Raw genomic sequence first — 19894 nt, forward strand, 5'->3', positions numbered from 1 at the left:
TACTAAGATATTATCTTAAAATTGCACAGAATTGGTGCTATACAAACACAGAAGTGTTATTATTCCCAGCCCAATAATAAACATGGCTTCAAATGATAGCTTTTAAAGATCTATAATCATAATGAGAGCATCAGTCCTCCACCCTTGTTGCATTTCTATTTCCCATGGTTATAGTCACTAGAATCTGTTTTTTAACCTCTCTATAATTCTACCTGTTATACTTCATTGTACTTGTTGCCTTTTATGTCTCTTTCACTTTCTAGATTTTTTTATTTTCTGAAGAGAAGAAACATTCTCTGGAGGATTCAGTGTCTATCATACAGTAGGTATTCAATAAATGTTTGCTTAATAGGTAGATGGCTGAATGAATAAAAAGGACCCTAACTCTCATATTGGAAAGTTATCTAAAAGTTTGTGTTAAGTTATCTGAAAAAGAGAGAAAATTCCAAGGAATTCTGAAATAAGCCTTTAAAAGAGTACAAGCTACTCTTTTGAACTGAGTATTTCATTTCCAGGGTTTCCAGTTTGAATTTTGATCCAGTTTTCTTTAAGTTTGTCTATACAGGAAATCAAGGAGAAAAATGGCACCAACAGCACCTACCTCACAGACGGTGTTGTAAGGACTGTATGAAGTAATGCATGTAATATATTCAGAACAGTGCTTTGTACATAGAAAACTTTAGGGGATGCTACTATTACTGCTACTTGAATCAAAGGCAGAAAAGAGCAACTGTTAAGAGCAAGGACTTTGGTGCTACGCTGATTGGGTTCACAGCCCTGCTCCATGGTTTATTAACTGTGTGATCTTGAGTAAATTGGTAATCCTCTCTAAATTAGTTTCCCTACTGTCTAAAATAAAGTAAGAGCATGTATCTCAAATGGTTATTGTGAGGATAAACTGTTCTAATTGATGTGCATAAAAGTACACTTAGAACACTTAATACTCACTACAACTATTTGAGATATATACTAATATTTTTATACACTATTAGTTCTGTGTTATATATTTATACATCATATCTATCTATTTCTATATACCTATCTAACTTCAAACAAGGTCTGTCACATAGTAAGTATGATATAATATTTGGTCTTATTATGATGATGCATTATTTATGATGCCTGGCAGGTAATATTGTTAGTATCTATAGACTACACTTATAAATGAGAAATCTAGGACAATTTCTAGGTTTCCATTTGGGTCTCTGGATAGTGAGCACTTTTAAGCAGGTAATACAACAGGAGAGATACCATTTTAGCTTGGTGACATCACCTTAGGGGTCAGCTAGTCTATCCCCGTGATTATGTCACAAGACAAGAGATATAAACTAGACTGCAGATTATACACAGTAAGATACAAAGTAGTGCCTTGGTTAGCCTGGGAACAAAAGGTAGTACAAAGAAACTAGATCTTAGAGTATTCACTAGAATTTTGCTAGACAAAGGTTTAAAAAGTAGGCTTTATTTGCATGCAGTGGGAAGATACTGCAAAATTATATTCAGAAAGTGAGGAAAATAGATCTGTGTTTCATAATTATCATACTTGGAAACTGTGCACACTGGATTATCTATAGTAAGAAACTATAGATTGGACAATTGATAAGGAAGGTCCTCAACAGTCCCAAGTTGGAGAGATAATGAGGGTCTGGATTTGCAGAGACATGATGAGAATGGAGAGGTAAAGGTAGTTCTTTATGAATAAGGGAGACAGAATCTGGTCTAGATAACTGATTGGATATGGAGGTAATAATTGCCTTGAGGGCTGCCTTGAGACATGTAACTTGGCTAACTGGTTGGTGGGCCATTAAGGGAGATAGGGAAGACATCTTGTAGGTTTAGAGATGCATGTGGATTGTCAGGGCGGAGATACCTAACAAGCGATTAGCTCTATGAGTCTATAGTTCAGTCAAGAGGTCAGGGCCAAAGCTCCAGATTCGCTCACATAGTCTATGAGAAGAAATAAGGTAAAGGAAAGAATATTCAGGAATATTAACATTCAGGGAGTGAACAGAGGAAATGGAGCTGCTGAAAGAGAGTGAAGGGGATGTTAGAGATACAGGAGGAGAATTGAGAAAGTAAAGTTATTAATATCAAAGCTGAGGTAGGGGAGTTTTTCCAAAAGGATTTCAGACACATCAAGTAGGATAAAGACTGAAGAAGTCACTGGTGATTTTTGTCAGAATAGAGTCAGTGGAGCACTGGGTCTGGAATCTAGATTGTCTGCAGTAAATCAGGGAAGAAACAGGAAATTAGGTTATAAAGCCAGTAAATATGAACTATTCTTTCCAGAAGTTTGGTTCACAACCAAAAGAAAGAAGCCAGTGAAGATGATGGATTAAGCAGAATGCATGGTTAGAAGGATACTTTTTTAGAATTTGAGATTTGAGAATAAGATTGAAGAAAGGGAGGCTGCTGCTGCTGCTGCTAAGTTGCTTCAGTGGTGTCCAACCCTATGCGACCCCATAGACGGCAGCCCACCAGGCTCCCCTGTCCCTGGGATTCTCCAGGCAAGAACAGTGGAGTGGGTTGCCATTTCCTTCTCCAATGCAGGAAAGTGAAAAGTGAAAGTGAAGTTGCTCAGCTGTATCTGACTCTTTGTGACTGAACGGACTGTAGCCTACCAGGCTCCTCCATCCATGGGATTTTCCAGGCAAGAGTACTGGAGTGGGGTGCCATTGCCTTCTCTGAAGAAAGGGATGAAAGAAGATTATTAAAGAAGCAAGTTGTAGAAGATGATGGAAGGTAATTAATAATAATAGCTAACAATTCCTGGGGGCTTTCGCGGTGGCGCAGACAGTAAAGAAATTGCCTGCAATGCAGGTGACCCAGGTTCCATCCCTGGGTAAGGAAGATCCCCTGGAGGAGGGCATGGCAACCCACTCCAGTATTTTTGCCTAGAGAATCCCATGGACAGAGGAGCCTGGTGTGCTACAGTCCATAGGGTTACACAGAGTCAGACATGACTGAAGTGACTTAGCACACACTCACACAACAATTACTGATTGTATTCCATGTGCTAAGTACTCTATCTACTAAGTACTTTCCACAGACTAACTCATTTAATCCTTATTCTCACCCTGGATTCTTGCCTGGAGAATCCCGTGGACAGAGGAACCTGGCAGACTACAGTCCATGGGGTCGCAGAGTTGGACATGACTTAGTGGCTAAACCACCAAACACCGCTCACCCTGGAGGCAGGGGCTAAACAGAACACACATTTAACCCTTAGGCTATGCTGGCCAGCTCTCTAAAATAGGTCTAAGAGCATAAGTAAAAGTGGATATGCATCAGTAAAGTTGTATGCTTTGCCCAAGAGAGGTTCATTGCTTCTTTAGAAATCAGGCATCAGAAAATACAGATGGGAATAAGACGAAGAGCATTTATACCTAGTGGCTCCTTCCCCCAGCTTTCCCAGTAAATAGTACAACTGTTTCAAGAGGGAGGTGAAGAGCCAAAGATCAGGAAGAAAGATCTGGAAGAATCACTGCAGACCCTGGGGTTGTTGTTGTTTAGTCACTAAGTTGTGTCTGACTCTTTGCAACCCCATGGACTATTGTCTGCCAGGATCCTCTATCCATGGGATTTTCCAGGCAAGAATACTAGAGTGGGCAGCCATTTCCTTTTCCAGGGGATCTTCCTGATTCAGGGATCCAACCCATGTCTCCTGCATTGACAGGTGGAGTCTTTACTTCTGGATCTTCTGAGTAAAACACAGTCCTGTTAACTTAAAAAAAAAAAAAAAAGTGTGACCTACTGGAGTAGATATGATAAGTCCCCAAATAACTACAACAGCAGGTAGCATATGTGAAGGAACGTAATAGACATAGCTATATAAGGGCTCATCCAAAGGAGACAATGTATCGGCTTATGAGGCAAGAGAGATCAAACATCTCCAAGTATCTGAGATACCAGAAAAATAGTTTCAACAAGCAGTCCTAGAAGCTTAGTATCCCATTCTTTCCAATGGACAGCTCCACAGCTCAATAAGAGCAGGGTTGTTCAATGAGAGAGAGTTTTAAACAAGAATTACAGGATAAACTGGAGTTGATGGGAGCACAGCACAGGGTGAGGAAGAGTCCCTGAACAGGCATGAATGGGAAGACAGAGGTTGAGAACACTGAGCCTCAGTTTTCTAACTAAAAAATGTCAGCCCCCTCTTAGATTATTCTCCCTTTCTTTCTCTCCCTCTCCCTCTAGTTCTTCACTATTGAATATTTATCAAGTTCCTGATTCTTTGCCAACGTCTTCATGCATTGAATGTATTCAGTCCTTTCCATCGCTTTAGTGAAGATGCCATCATCTCCATTTTCAGGTGACTTAACTGAGGCTCTAAGAGGTCAAGTTATGTGCCCAAGGAATTCCACTCAGATCCAACTGGTCTTTATCCTTGCTTCTCACACTGGCTCTAATAATTATACAAACAGCATCTGGCATATAGGAGATATCCCATAAATTAGTAACAGTGATAATAATAGTAATAATAATTCCTAATGAATATATATCCAACAACATGTGGTGCTTTGTGGATTTGCCAAGATGTTAAAGTGAATGGAATCCAGAGGTTCCTTTGTGGGATTGGTAGAAAAGGAAAATTTTTACTTTTTCTTTCTTTTTTTTTTTTAAACCAAATTCATTGAACTTAAAATGTTTTAAGCAGTTTTAAATACTTTACACAAATTATCTCATTTTTATTCCCATTGTACAGAGGAGAGTACTGAGTGACAAAACAATTACCCTAACTGGCCCATGAACACAATTGGTAATTGGCAAAGCAAGGATTCAGACTCCAGGTAATTTGGCTCCAGAGCCCATGCTCTTCACTGCTACACTGTATCTACTCTCCAGAAGTCTAATTGAGCCAGACTGTGGAGGACCTTATATATCCAGCCAAGGAGAGCACACACCCTCTCCTTTCCCTTTCTCACATCAGAGGTGTCCTCAAGGCCTCTTACATCAGTGACTCCTTAGGAATTGGCTAAATAGAGCCATTGCATCACCAAGACCCTTATCCTTACCTGAGATTATAAGCTTTATGAGAGTAAGAGCATGTCTGTCCTTTTTGTATTTGTATTCCAGTGCTGGCCAGACACTTAGCAGATGGTAAATATATAGTAAATCTTTATGAAATAAATGAAAAAATATCATTGAATCATTCAGGCTTCAGAATATTAGATTTCTTAGAAAGGTTAGACACATATCAGAACTAGGAATTTTTACCCATAGAATGATACAGTAAGAGGAATAATATTTATAAAGCAACTTCAAATTTGGAGTCAAGACAACAAAATATCAGGCAAAAATATTTTAGGACTCAATTTGCAGCTTAGCTAAGCCAACTTAATTTTCCGCATTGAATATTTTTTGCTAATGTGTACTCTACAAGGATGTCCTCAAAAGACTGTGAAATCATGCTTAACAATTACTTTTATGAGTCATTTGACTTGAAAATTGATCTTGAACTTGGAAAAGCCTTAGTGGCAGAACCAAGCAAGAAAGAATTGCAAAGATTTAAAGCTTTATTGGATGGAGTCTGACCTAAGTGACAGTAAGGTGCTGAGGTAAAAACAGAATTGAGTGTATGAACAGTGCTAGCTGAAAGACACTGAAAGATTGCCTGAGAATTGGCAGGAGAAGGTGTTTCTGAATGACTGTCTCCTGATGGAAACATGGGAAAGAAGGACTCAGCCCAATGACAACACAATTTCTACTCACTTCCACAGCCTTAGGGGGTTCTTTCTTTGGTGAGTTCAAAGGGTATGATTGACATAAAGGAGGTAAAAACTGAGGCTCTGAAGTGGGCTTTCTAATGTAAGTGGCATGAGGGCAAGGCCTGTGTTACACTCACTGCTTTTCTCCAGGGTCTAGATCAGCTCCTGGCATTCACAGGAGCTCAATGCATATTTGGTGATTGAATGAACAGTGTGTTGCATCTACTTTAGAACCTTAACTCACCACATTACTAGCTCTGTGACCAAGGGAATAGTCAAATTCTCTGAAATGGCTTTCCCTTTTTATTTTATTTTTTAGTTCTACCAATTTATTGCTACCAACCCATCACCCTCCACCCTCAGGCACACATGCTCTGTCATGTAACCCCGTGGACTGCAGCCCGCCAGGCTCCTCTGTCCATGGACTTTTCCAGGCAAGAATACTGGAGTGGGTTGCCATTTCCTTCTCCAGGGCCCTTTTTAAAAATGATAAAAAATAGTACCTACCTCATAAGGTTGTTGGGCGGATTAATGGTGACAACGTATGTAAAGCATTTAGTGGATTGTTTGGTATATAGGAAGCAATCAAGGTAAGTTTTTGCTGTTGTTGTTGCTGTTATTATTAGGGTTGTTTGCTGTTGGCTGTTTGCTGCCACGAATCTGCATTTGAAAAATTACCTGCCCTCCCTCACTTCCAGTCATCCCAGTTTCCTTTAATTCAGTTCAGTTCAGTTCAGTCGCTCAGTCATGTCTGACTCTCTGCAACCCCATGAATTGCAGCACGCCAGGCCTCCCTGTCCATCACCAACTCCCGGAGTTCACTCAGACTCACGTCCATCGAGTCAGTGATGCCATCCAGCCATCTCATCCTCTGTCGTCCCCTTCTCCTCCTGCCCCCAATCCCTCCCAGCATCAGAGTTTTTTCCAATGAGTCAGCTCTTCGCATGAGGTGGCCAAAGTACTAGAGTTTCAGCTTTAGCATCATTCCTTCCAAAGAAATCCCAGGGCTGATCTCATTCAGAATGGACTGGGTGGATCTCCTTGCAGTCCAAGGGACTCTCAAGAGTCTTCTCCAACACCACAGTTCAAAAGCACCAATTCTTTGGCACTCAGCTTTCGTCACAGTCCAACTCTCACATCCATATATGACCACAGGAAAAACCATAGCCTTGACTAGACGGACCTTTGTTGGCAAAGTAATGTCTCTGCTTTTGAATATGCTATCTAGGTTGGTCATAACTTTCCTTCCAAGGAGTAAGCGGCTTTTAATTTCATGGCTGCAGTCACCATCTGCAGTGATTTGGGAGCCCAGAAAAATAAAGTCTGACACTGTTTCCACTGTTTCCCCATCTATTTCCCATGAAGTGATGGGACCGGATGCCATGATCTTCGTTTTCTGAATGTTGAGCTTTAAGCCAACTTTTTCACTCTCCACTTTCACTTTCATCAAGAGGCTTTTGAGTTCCTCTTCACTTTCTGCCATAAGGGTGATGTCATCTGCATATCTGAGGTGATTGATATTTCTCCCGGCAATCTTAATTCCAGCTTGTGCTTCTTCCAGCCCAGCGTTTCTCATGATGTACTCTGCATATAAGTTAAATAAGCAGGGTGACAATATACAGCCTTGACGTACTCCTTTTCCTATTTGGAACCAGTCTGTTGTTCCATGTCCACTTCTAACTGTTGCTTCCTGACCTGCATACAGATTTCTCAAGAGGCAGGTCAGGTGGTCTGGTATTCCCATCTCTTGAAGAATTTTCCACAGTTTATTGTGATCCACACAGTCAAAGGCTTTGGCATAGTCAATAAAGCCGAAGTAGATGTTTTTCTGGAACTCTCTTGCTTTTTCCATGATCCAGTGGATGTTGGCAATTTGATCTCTGGTTCCTCTGCCTTTTCTAAAACCAGCTTGAACATCAGGAAGTTCACGGTTCACATATTGCTGAAGCCTGGCTTGGAGAATTTTAAGCATTACTTTACTAGTATGTGAGATGAGTGCAATTGTGCAGTAGTTTGAGCATTCTTTGGCATTGCCTTTCTTTGGAATCGGAATGAAAACTGACCTTTTCCAGTCCTGTGGCCACTGCTGAGTTTTCCAAATTTGCTGGCATATTGAGTGCAGCACTTTCACAGCATCATCTTTCAGGATTTGAAATAGCTTAACTGGAATTCCATCACCTCTTCCTTTAATTAGTGGGAAGCAATAGAAATATGAAGGTCCTTGAATACCTCCATGTATTTTATCCTCATACAACCTTTATTTTCCCACATTACACATAGACACCCGAAGCTGTTTTTATTGTAGATTGTCTTTCATACTGAGCTCCTTAGTGATGATTCTGAGCTAATTTACAATTAGCATGGGCTAAGGATTGGGCTTTGGTCCAAGTCAGGGCCTATTCTCACCCCAGATGGTCTGGGGCTGACATGAAGTCTGAGCTTCTCTTCCCGCCATTGGCCACCTGTGGGGGGCCTTTGACTTGAACCCCTGGATAGCCAGGGACTGGAGCATGTTCACTTGTCATTCATTCATTCAGCAAAATGTGTGTGCTGACTCTGTGCCAAGGTGTTGAGCGTTGTCTCTACATCATAGGATCCCTCTCCAGGCTCTCCTCCCACACTCCTCTCGTGGGGAGGAGCAGATGGAGAGGAGCTTGTAAGTATGGGGGACTACAAGGTCAGAGGCGGAGGGACAGCACTCATGAGAGAAAGGGGAGGTGGGGTGAGCAGGCAGCTCAGACCCCATTAGGCTTATCCTATGAAAACAGGCTGAGGAAGAAAGCCATTTCCCTCACCTCTGCTCTGGGAATCCAGCACCTGTGACCTCGGAGATTTCAACACTGGAGGCATGTCTGCTCTCTGCTGAAGCTTCTTTCAAGCCTGGGAAACAGCAGGGGGTTGACTGGCTTCTTCAAGTTGCCAGCTGCCTCCCACCAGAGGCCTCTGGAAACCTATAAAGTTTCTTACTTGCCCTTCCAGGTTACAATTTCAAAGAGACAATTTTATGAGACAATAATTAGGTGTTTCATAGTTCTTTGGGGTTTTCTTGTTTGTTTGTTTTTTTTCCTATCTGGGAACAGAAATCTCCTTAACAACATGCAAAATGTTGGTTGAATGCTCACTTTGTTGCTCTGTGCTGGGCACTTTGTAACATTATTTTGTTTAATGCTCACCACAACCTATAAGGTTGATCTTATCACCTTTTTTTTAAAAAAGATTTAAGTATCACAAAGGTATGTAATTTTCTCAAGCTTATTTATACAATTACTAAGACTTAAAGATAAGCATGAATAATGTCTGAAATGTATGAGGAATGCAAAAGAAAAGATGAAGTGGAGAATGGCAGGGCAGGTGATGATGTGTAAAAGGGAGCAGAGGTGGGGATATTTATTACTTAAACAAATTCATCTAAAGATAAGGGTGAAATACTGATCTTCCAAGCTCTGGATTCTAAATAGTTGCTACTCAAGATTAGTGTGTGGAGGGAGGGACTGGAAAAAGTCTTGTATATATACACAAAACAAGACAATGGGACTCAGAGAAAGACGGGAAGGGTGGTTCTGTCCGGAAAAAAAATAAGTATTTTAAAGGAAACTGAATATATATATTCAGAGACACAGAGAGAAAGAGTGAGAGAGAGAAGTGACACTGAATAATAGAGTGTGAACCCAAAATGCCTGCTCACATTCACAGGCACTAACTATGAGAAAATACCAATAGCGGAGGAGCCACGGGGATGCCATTTATGGATAAAAGCTATTTATGAGAATGAGAAGCCTTAGAGTGGGGTTATTACTCTAGTTAGGCCCCTCTGAGAAGTAAATTAGGTGTTTGAGTAGGTAGATATATTTTTTTTCTATTTCTATGTTACATTTACTGCAATGACAATAATAATATGCCACCCTTGGCTTCCAGAGGGGACTTTCTGAACTCAAGGAACTGAGCCCTTCTCTGTGCAACCTGCTGTGCCAGGCTGTGAGAGACACAAAGGCTCAGGTCATACTCTCCTTGTTTCTAAGAAGCTTGCAAGCCAGAGGTGACAACACAGCACACATATAGATAGGTGTGCAAACTTCAGTGCAGGGAAATATGCCAGATGGGCATTTAATCAGTAACTGCAATGTAGGAATGGGATTGAGGGAGGGGGAGGAGTTGCAGTGAGTCCACCTGCAGTTATTCATTTATTCATATGTTCATTCATTCATTCATCCATTCAATAAACATGCATTGCACATCCTTAAGAACTTCCATATGCCAAACCCTTCAAATAAATCAATGGATAAATCCCCAATTTAAAGTCTAATGATAAGAAATTGGAATGATCAATTTCAGTTGGCAGAGTTGGATTGCACCCTTGGATTATCTGTCTTTTGGACAATCTACCCAATGACCACAAACCCTTGGAGAAGAGAATGGCTACCCACTCCAGTATTCTCACCTGGAGAATTCCGAGGACAGAGGAGCCTGGAAGGCTACAGTCCATGGGGTTACAAAGAGTTGGACACGACTGAGTGATTAACATACACACACACTGGTGATTGGGAGTAGATTTTAGAATAGGATGTTTTAATGTTTAAAGATCACTGAGTGTTTTTCAGAGTTCAATACCAGATGTTGGCCTTATTAGCACTTTTGGCAAATAGAGTTAATCACTCAGGAAGCTCCTAAAATATGTTTTCAAAAATAATTATAATATGATAAAATTTTAGAGCTGAGAAAGAATCAGTTAGTGATCAGTTTTACTAGTCTTTTAATACAAGGGTTTTGTTTTCACGTAAGGGCTCCTAAATATAATTATCATTATCATCAACATCATCATCATCATCATCATTATATCTTGCAAGAATACCGTGAGGCAGCTACTAGTACTATCTCCATTTTACAGATGAGAAACCTGAGCCTCAGAATGGGTAAGTGACTGTGTAATGGCTTACAGTTCAGTTCAGTTGCTCAGTCGTGTCCGACTCTCTGTGACCCCATGAATCACAGCCAGGCCTCCCTGTCCATCACTAACTCCCGGAGTTCACTCAGACTCAGGTCCATTGAGTCAGTGACGCCATCCAGACATCTCATCCTCCTTTCGTCCATTCTCCTCCTGACCTCAGTCCCTCCCAGCATCAGAGTCTTTTCCAATGAGTCCTCTCTTCACATGAGGTGGCCAAAGTACTGGAGTTTCAGCTTTAGCATCATTCCTTCCAAAGAAATCCCAGGGCTGATCTCCTTCAGAATGAACTGGTTGGATCTCCTTGCAGTCCAAGGGACTCTCAAGAGTCTTCTCCAACACCACAGTTCAAAAGCATCAATTCTTCGACGCTCAGCCTTCTTCACAGTCCAACTCTCACATCCATACATGACCACAGGAAAAACCATAGCCTTGACTAGACGGACCTTTGTTGGCAAAGTAATGTCTCTGCTTTTGAATATGCTATCTAGGTTGGTCATAACTTTCCTTCCAAGGAGTAAGTGTCTTTTAATTTCATGACTGCAGTCACCATCTGTAGTGATTTTGGAGCCCAGAAAAATAAAGTCTGACACTGTTTCCACTGTTTCCCCATCTATTTCCCATGAAGTGATGGGACCGGATGCCATGATCTTCGTTTTCTGAATGTTGAGCTTTAAGCCAACTTTTTCACTCTCCACTTTTACCTTCATCAAGAGGCTTTTGAGTTCCTCTTCACTTTCTGCCATAAGGGTGGTGTCATCTGCATATCTGAGGTTACTGATATTTCTCCCGGCAATCTTGATTCCAGCTTGTGTTTCTTCCAGTCCAGCATTTCTCATGATGTACTCTGCATATAAGTTAAATAAGCAGGGTGACAATATACAGCCTTGATGTATTCCTTTTCCTATTTGGAACCAGTCTGTTGTTCCATGTCCAGTTCTAACTGTTGCTTCCTGACCTGCATACAGATTTCTCAAGAGGCAGGTCAGGTGGTCTGGTATTCCCATCTCTTGAAGAATTTTCCACAGTTTATTGTGATCCACACAGTCAAAGGCTTTGGCATAGTCAAGAAAGCAGAAATAGATGTTTTCCTGGAACTCTCTTGCTTTTTCCATGATCCAGCGGATGTTGGCAATTTGATCTCTGGTTCCTCTGCCTTTTCTAAAACCAGCTTGAACATCAGGAAGTTCACGGTTCACATATTGCTGAAGCCTGTCATCACATATAGCAAGGGGGCGGAGCTGGGATCTAGGCTCCACCCTAGACCCAGCAACTCAAATGCTCATGCTTTTCTCTACTTAACTGTGTTATTCCCTTGGGAAATATGGATCTAATAGTCACTTTTAATATTCATAAAGACATAATAGACATTGTGAATTTTTTTAAAGCTGTTCAGGGTGATGAATATGTGTCTGCCCTACACTCAGTTTGGCAATATTGGTAATTTCAGACAAGTTAGAAGTATTGATTAGCAATTAGAAATATCTGTTTTTAACTAAATTGGTTGTATAAGTACCTGTTCACAACAGGGGGATAATCTTTGTGAGGAACCACTACTTTATTCCAAGTCTCTATTTTCCCAGATGTGGACACTGGAACCTAAAGAGTTAGGCCAGTTAGTTATTCTGAAGAGATGCATTTGGGAGCTAAGGGGATCCAGTGTGTTGTAGCAGCTGATAAGAAAATGAATCACTAATCTTAAACAAATAAACCAATGCAACTAGTTAAGAATATCTAATGGACCCAATTCATACTTGAGCATTGGACATCATTTCTTCTTAAATAGTGAAATATGGTATCAAATGGAGAGTAAATCTTGATACTGAATCCTGTCAACCTTACTTTAGAAATATCCCTTGATATTAAAAAGATATTCTAACCCTAAGGCAGTATTATTTAAATGTGTGGATGTTGGCAGCTTGCTGAAATGAGAACACAGAATGGGGAGTTAACTAGCGGTAGAGGTGAGAGGACATTCTTTCTTCTTTTATCTGATGCTCTGGAACCTCCTCCTGACAGGGGGAAAAAAAAGATGTAAAAGGTTCTGGAAAGGTAAAGAAGGAATACAAATAATCCACTGCTGGTCTATCTATGTTTAGGTACCAAACTGTTAACCACAATTCTGTCCTCTTCTGCCCATTTGCCATTTGATCTGGTGTTCTTTAAAGATTGTTAATCACTATTTAGTGAATAACAGCTAGACTAGGGCTCCTCTAGGACAAGGGCAAGTGTCTTCATATCTTGGTACCCTCAAGAACTTAGAAAAGAAAGCTTAGGACAAATTAAGTATGTGCCTATTGATTAAAGGGTTAAAGGAAAGAATAAATAAATAGCAACTGTATCCCAGAACTGTTAAAAACTGTTAGACTTCAAGGAGATGGAATATATATATTGTGTGTGTGTGTGTATATATATATATAGTTTGGCACCTGTCCTTAAGGAGTGTCTAGTCTAGCTGGAGGGTAGAAATGAACACTTCTATTAAGTGTAACCTGCATGGCATCTTCTATAAGGGCAATGAAAAATCAGAAACAGAGAAGAGGAGTAGACAGGACTTGGGATATTCCCTTGGCATGAAGAGGGTGCAGCTGGAGGGGAGTATCAAGAAACTAGGTGTGTAAGGGGTGGTGGGTGGTGGAAACGGTGTATGTGTGGGAATAGGGTGTTACCAAACCAAGGGTCTATTGGGCAGTGTGAGTTATACTGGCCAAGTGGCCAGTTTATGAAATGTGGAACAACCAGGCCCAGGAATTTAGGCTTGATGGAGCAGGAAATCTCTAGGGTCCCACTTGCCTTTCCGCCTGAAAGTTAAGCATAAATATAAATATATCCTTACCAAAAAAAAAAAAAAAAGACAAACATTGTAACTTAATATGTGTTCCCACTAAGTCAAATAAGGTCCCAGGCTTTTGAAATGCACACTGTGGGTTTGCTTTCATATTCACTTATTTATTCATTCCACAAAAGTTTACTGAGGACCTACTAGAGTTAGAATTTTGTTAAGCACCACGGGGGGTACAAAGATGAATAGCACTCGGTCCCTATCCCCAGGAATTTACAGCTCAATGGTGGAGACAAACGTGTACACACAAGTCCTTGCAATAGGAGGTAAGAACGTAAACACAGGAATTGTAAGGGCTTACTGCCTGAAGATATCAAAAGGAGGTGGTTTAGAAAATACACAAGATTTTTCAGATGAGTTGGTTTTTAAATGAGGCTTAAAAAACTCCGATGGGGTAAACTATATTCTTTTAGGGCAAGAGCCAGAGTTAAGGCTCTGGAAACCTATGGAGTTGGGGGGATAATGTGGTAATGAACAGTGGCCTGATTTGGCTGGAGCGCAGAGTTCTTCAAGGGGTGCAGCGGGGATATTTTGCTGGGTATTTGCCCAATAACGAGGCTGGGATCTGGCAGAAGGAAGCCCAGCTGAGACTTTATTCCTCATCTCCGTGCTTTGACTTAAGCATCTATTAGGTCCCTTTAAAAAATTCTCCTCTTTCCTAAAGAGAGTTCTAGCAGTTGGGGGCGGGGACCATTTCCTAAAGTCAACGCGTAAGTTAAAGGTCTGCAAAGCTGCCCACGGGTGATTTAAATCTCGCACCAAAAGAGGAAACGTGTGGGAAGCGGAGTAGGGGGAACCCACTAAACAACAACATCAACCCCCTCAACGATACCAGTTCCTGGCGGGACAGGCTGCCTACCAGACCCGGGACCGGGACACCGGCACCCGCCGGAGCTCGGAGCCCCGCACAGGCGGGCAAGGGGGAGAGGAAGAGAGGGAGGGAGGGAGGGAGGGAGGAAGCGCGAGAGGGAGGGAGGAAGAAAGGGAGGGAGGCGGCGTCATGTGATCGCTTCCCTGCTCCTTTAAGCGTCCACAGGCGGCGGAGCGGCCACAATCACAGCTCCGGGCATTGGGGGAGCCCGAGCCGGCTGAGCCGGGGGAATCCGTGCGGGCGCCTTTCGTCCCGGTCCCATCCTCACCGCGCTCCCGTACCCCTGAAGTTTTGCAGCGCCTGGAAAGGAGGCGAGGGAGAAGGGAGCGTGAGAGGGGAGGGAGCAAAAAGCACACCCTAAAACATTTATTTCAAGGAGGAAAGAAAAAGGGGGGCGCAAAAATGGCTGGGGCAATTATAGAAAACATGAGCACCAAGAAGCTGTGCATTGTTGGTGGGATTCTGCTTGTGTTCCAAATCATCGCCTTTCTGGTGGGAGGCTTGATTGGTAAGTGTGAGAGCTGCAAACTTTTCCCCCTTTCTCTCTTTTCGGGCCCCTTCCCTCTTTGCCTCTCGGGCTACTTGTTACAGTATCACTGCCTTGCTTCTATGATCTAATTAGTCCGGCTATTGTGCTTAAGAAAGCAGAGCTCCATGGGGCTCCGTGGGGCACAATCCAGTCTAGTGGCTAAGAGAAAAGGAGGGGAAAAAGTTTTGGCCTAGTTTCAGTATCCACTTGAAAGGAAAGAGGGGGGTGGCGGGGGTGGGAATCTTAAGCATGGCGACGGATCGCGCGAGGAAGCGCTGGGTTACAAACTTGATTGCTGCTGCCCCCGGCTTTTTCCCGCGTTCCCCCCTTTTCCTCTCGGTTCCCTCCCAATCAGCTCCGGGAGGGCAACGTAATCGACTTTATTAGGAACTGAAGAGTCGGAGAACTGCGCCCGGCGCAACCCCGAGCCCTGTTACTGGGCTGTGATCTCTGCATGTGTAAACGCTTTTGGTTGTCTCAGCTGGGGGTTGAGAGTTTGCATTTGGGGTCCTGACCTTCGTGCCCTCTGCTTCCTCGCCGTATCCCCAAGCCACCCCCAGCCGTGGCCGTTGGCAAAGTCCGAGCCTGGGCTGGGAGCTTGGATGGGGTGAGGTTCGGTGGGAGAAAGTCTTCGGCCAGCGCCGCGGGAAGTTGGAGAGGTCAGGGGAAAACGCGTATCAAAAAGGTGTTGCTTTTGGCCTCTGGGGAATCTCCCATCCCCCATTTCTTAGAGCCCCAAGAGCCTGTGAATCTGGAGCCCCAGGTCTTGCCCTGGCGCCTCGGAGGGCGGCCCCCGCCACAGCCCCCCGCAGGTGACAGCTTCCCCCTGGGAGACCTCCCCTGGCGTGTATCGCCCGAACCTCTCGAGCTAAACAGGCTTCCGGGAGAAGAAGATGGTTTCATGGACCTTCCACTCAGAAAACTCCCTTCTTCTCTCCGTGTCTCCGTCTCATCTCCATCCTCCCGCCCCTCCGCACAGTCGCTTTCCCCTCCCCCTCGAGATGCAGGACGTCCCGGCGCAAACTTCAGCGCCAACTTCGCCGCGGGTGCGGATGCAAGGCTTGGCTTCCTTATTTCGCAGATTTGTAAAACTTTGCGGAGTGGAGAGTCCACGGAGGGGCTTTCTGCGCGCGTCTCTTTTCCAGAGCTCGCGTGGTGCGGGTGTCGTCATGGTTGTGAGAACTGCCCAGGCTTGGGCACCCCGAGTCGTGTGCGTGGCGTTTTGTCTCCAGGCTTGGGTTGGATGGGAACGAATGAAAGGGGAGTCTGGTTCTGTAAATCACTGTAACATTCAAGCTAACAGTTTAAACAAAGGAGAGTGGGTGAAGCTTTATCAAGGAGAGAAATTTCTAGAGGAGAACATGCCTTTCTCTGTGTATGTATCCACAAAGCAGAAAGAGGTTCCGAGTTTTCCAAGCTCATATTTCAGTTTGGGTCAAACAGCTTAATTTTTTTATTCTTGAAATCCTACCCACCCCCCGCTCCCCGACCCCGCCCCAATCCCCTGAGCTCCTGTTTAGCTAAGTGCAATCTCCATGTTTCCCTGTATTGGATTTTTCAAGGCACTTAATACATTCTCTACTGGGAGCTGAAGGCAGCCTTTCCTGTGCCCTCACAGTGATTATGCAGCGGTTACAATTATACCTCTTGTCTCCCTTGATGAGCAGTTGCAGTTAGATGCCATTGGATCTTGTGTGATTTCAGTGGCAGACCATAATTAAAATTTCTTGCACCTTGTGCTTTCAGAATTAAATTGGCCTATTATCCCTGTCTGACCTTCATCCTCTTTGAGGTTTTTGCACAAGCAGCGAACCATTACACATAGTACCCTGGTATTTGTTGGTGTGTGTTTCTTTTTCCTTTTCTAAAGCTTATCTAGCCCATTATCCACTGTTGTAGGTTTCTTAGAGTCCTTCTGGAACTGGCATCATTTCTGGAATCTTAATATGGAGGAGAAGGTCCAAGGGCAGTCGCGAGTGGCTGCTGGAGTTACCATAGGTTCAGAAAGGTTGTATGTTCAAAGAGAAGTTTGTTTGGAGTAAGCTGTGTCAAGGGTTGTTTTTCCAATAGAACTTGATTAATGACCGCATCTGGTGACAATCTCAAAAAGTTAGTGACAGGTCTAGATTTCCCTCAATAAATGAACTGCTTTAGTCCCAGCTTTCCTTGAACAAGACAACTATCTATCTCTGTATAACACTTCTTGGGGAAAGTTGTGTAAGTTTACCTCTTGCCTTTCCTCCTTCCTCAGTTGCTAAGACTGTGTCCCTAGTTCTGGCCTGAAGGCTGAAAAGATCAGATCCATTTCATTGTAAACACTTTGAATAGTGGCTTAGCCTTTATCTCAACCACTTAGTGATTTTTTGGGGGGGGGGGTGCTGTTAAATCTAAGAACTTAGGTATGCTCGAAGACCCAAATATGGGAAATAAATATCAACAAAAGGTAAGTGATATGTTTCCCCAGCAAACTGGAAGGCAGGAAACTAAGCAAAGGATGGAACTTCAAGAAAGCGACGAGTGGAATCAGTAGCTAAAGGGGCAGTGGAAAGTCTAAGTCCAGAAACCTTTGCTTCCACCCTCCCCAGTAAAAGGAGAGCTCTTTCACTGCTCAACCCTATTGATGGTAGGAAGTCAGGTGTCTTGCTTATGCAGTGTCTTTCTAATTCATTTGCAGAGGCCAAGTGAGAAAGTGAAATTTTCACTTTGAATTGGCCTTGGTATTTTGGTATAATGTTCCTTTTTGATCACTGTTGTCCTAGATGAAAGGAAACATGACTGCCTAGAAAGGGGAGGAGCTGAATGGTAAAGCTCCTTATTGTAAGGGTGTAAGTACACCACATACATATTCGCAAAACAAAAACAACCACCCCCCTCCAAACAGTATTGACAAACCATGCACCTAAGTTGGTGAGGAGGCACCTTTTCAGTTAACTGACAGGCTTCAATCTTCTCATTGGTAGGTTGATGAGTTTAAGATTCCTTTCAGTTATGAAATTGTATTAATTTCTCAGTGCCTTCGAGAGTTTTATGTGACATTCAGACCGGTGTTTGGTTATAGATTTCTAGAATTGATGGGGGGAAATTTAAACACTAGGTAAAAAGGAAATAAGAGGGATCTTCCCCTACTCCAACAACCTTCTTAGAACCGAGGTTTTTTATTTTGGTTTGTTTGTTTTTGTACTTGTTGTTTGTTTTGTGCCAGGGTCTAAACCGTTAATGGGATTTTGCAAGAAGGCTCAGGAAAGCAATATGTTATATGGTAGAATTTGAGATACTTAAGAATTCACTGAATTATGCCATGCCATGCTTTTGTACAAACTTTGAGCCTTTATAAAATCATGCATTTGATTATTTTCTTAGGTATTGAGAAGGTTTCCTAAGTGGATAATTTATTTTGTATTTAGAATTCATTTAAAAATGTAAGAACCCCTGAAGGAAAAGAAAATATTTTTAAAGATATAGCTTAATCTTTAGCCTTCTTAAAAATAAGCCTGCAGAAAATTTAAAAAATAATTTTCCTTTGATTTCACGTTTGGTGAATTTTGTTCCTGGAGAAGCAGCTGCAGGGTGGTGGAAGAGGGGAGGGGAAGGAGACCATGTTCCCTGAAATAAGAGTGCAGCCGACTAAAAATCGTGAACTTGATTCCCTGGTCTATTATGTGCAATTTGCTCAGCTTCAAATTAGTCATGTCTGGGGGACATAATGGTTGGAAAAGCAGGTCAGCATTCCCACCTGTTCTAGAGACTGGTAAGAGTATAAAAGATCAGGATTGGATGAATAGAAAATTATTGCATTGTTTTAAGTGTACCCATAAGTGGGAATATTCCAAACTTAAACCCAAATAAATATCAACAAACTGACCATTATTATTTCTTTAGGAAAGATTACTTTCTTTCAGAGGTTTAGTATGTGAACAATCTTTCATTGTTTTTTATTGCTGAGAATATTATGTGTGTATATGTGTATGATGTACGTACATATATACACATTTATTATCAGTTTTCTCCCATGTTTTTATGCTATTATAGTTTGAATAGGTACTGTGAATGGTTTTGATTATGGTCCATTCATACAAATAGTTTTTGTTTCTGCTACTGTCATTTATTGAAAAGTGGCAGGATTTTAAGAAATTAAATAAAATTACAGTTATACAAAGTGTATAAGGGTTTGTTTCTCAGTGTATTAGGTTTTAAGCTTGTTGTGGTATTTATTTTAGCATATATTAATAATGTAATACTTGGCAGTCCTGAGTGTTTGGGTATCTGTTGAGAAAAGAACTAATGAACTGACTTTTGGTTGATGTTACTCCCCATTTTTCTGTATTTGATTCTGCTTTTTATTTTGTAACACTTCATATTTGACTAAGCTATGTGTTTTTTTTTTTTTTTGGTTAACTACCAGAGTATCTAATATGTTGGTAGAAGTACTGTGCAACTTCAGAAATTCTTTTGTAAAGAATGGAAAATCTTTTGTAGATTGAAATTACATTATTTAACTTTTAAAAAACTAAGCTGTCTCCTTGGTTATTGCAACAAAATCAATGCTAGTGCTAACAATCTCTAATCATGCTTTCATCTAATCATTTAGTACAGCCTGTCTAGCCTTTGATTGGAACTTTCCCTTTTTCTTTTTCAGAGTAAGAAACATTTCCTTGAGATAATAGTGTGGCTTTGTAAGATTTTCAAGTTCCCTGCCTGGAACCCAGAGCTAGACTCAAAGTCTTTCCTAGCTGGTTGACATTTTGCAATAATGTGGCCTTTAAAAAGATTTTTTTTTTTTTAATCCATGTAGACCAAGGAAAGATTCTAACTTTATCTTCCTCATAAAGATGTTTCTATGGAGATTTAGAACTTGAAATTGTATGAAAGTCCTTTGCTGAGAGTTCATGAATGGTACCTGCCTAGTGTGCAAAATATTGGTTAGATTCTAATGTGTACCTAGGATAGGACTACAATGCTGACTGGTGCTTAGAAAAGACCGGATTTGAAGCCTGAGTAACAT

At 41.9% G+C, this 19894-nt stretch overlaps 1 protein-coding gene across 2 annotated transcripts in view; it reads left to right on the forward strand.

The window, feature by feature from the left end:
- The first annotated feature begins 14473 nt into the window (after positions 1-14473).
- WLS (Wnt ligand secretion mediator) overlaps positions 14474-19894 on the forward strand; it is a 116657-nt gene continuing 111236 nt past the window's right edge. The window contains exon 1 of one of the 2 annotated variants that reach the window (XM_055585509.1): positions 14474-14871. In XM_055585509.1, the coding sequence (XP_055441484.1) occupies positions 14766-14871 (106 nt within the window). In that variant the 5' untranslated portion in view covers positions 14474-14765. The remainder of the gene's footprint in view (positions 14872-19894) is intronic. The other variant, XM_055585508.1, reaches the window with a different exon arrangement.

Source organism: Bubalus kerabau, chromosome 6 (assembly GCF_029407905.1).
Source record: "Bubalus kerabau isolate K-KA32 ecotype Philippines breed swamp buffalo chromosome 6, PCC_UOA_SB_1v2, whole genome shotgun sequence".
Classification (NCBI taxonomy): Eukaryota; Metazoa; Chordata; class Mammalia; order Artiodactyla; family Bovidae; genus Bubalus; species Bubalus kerabau.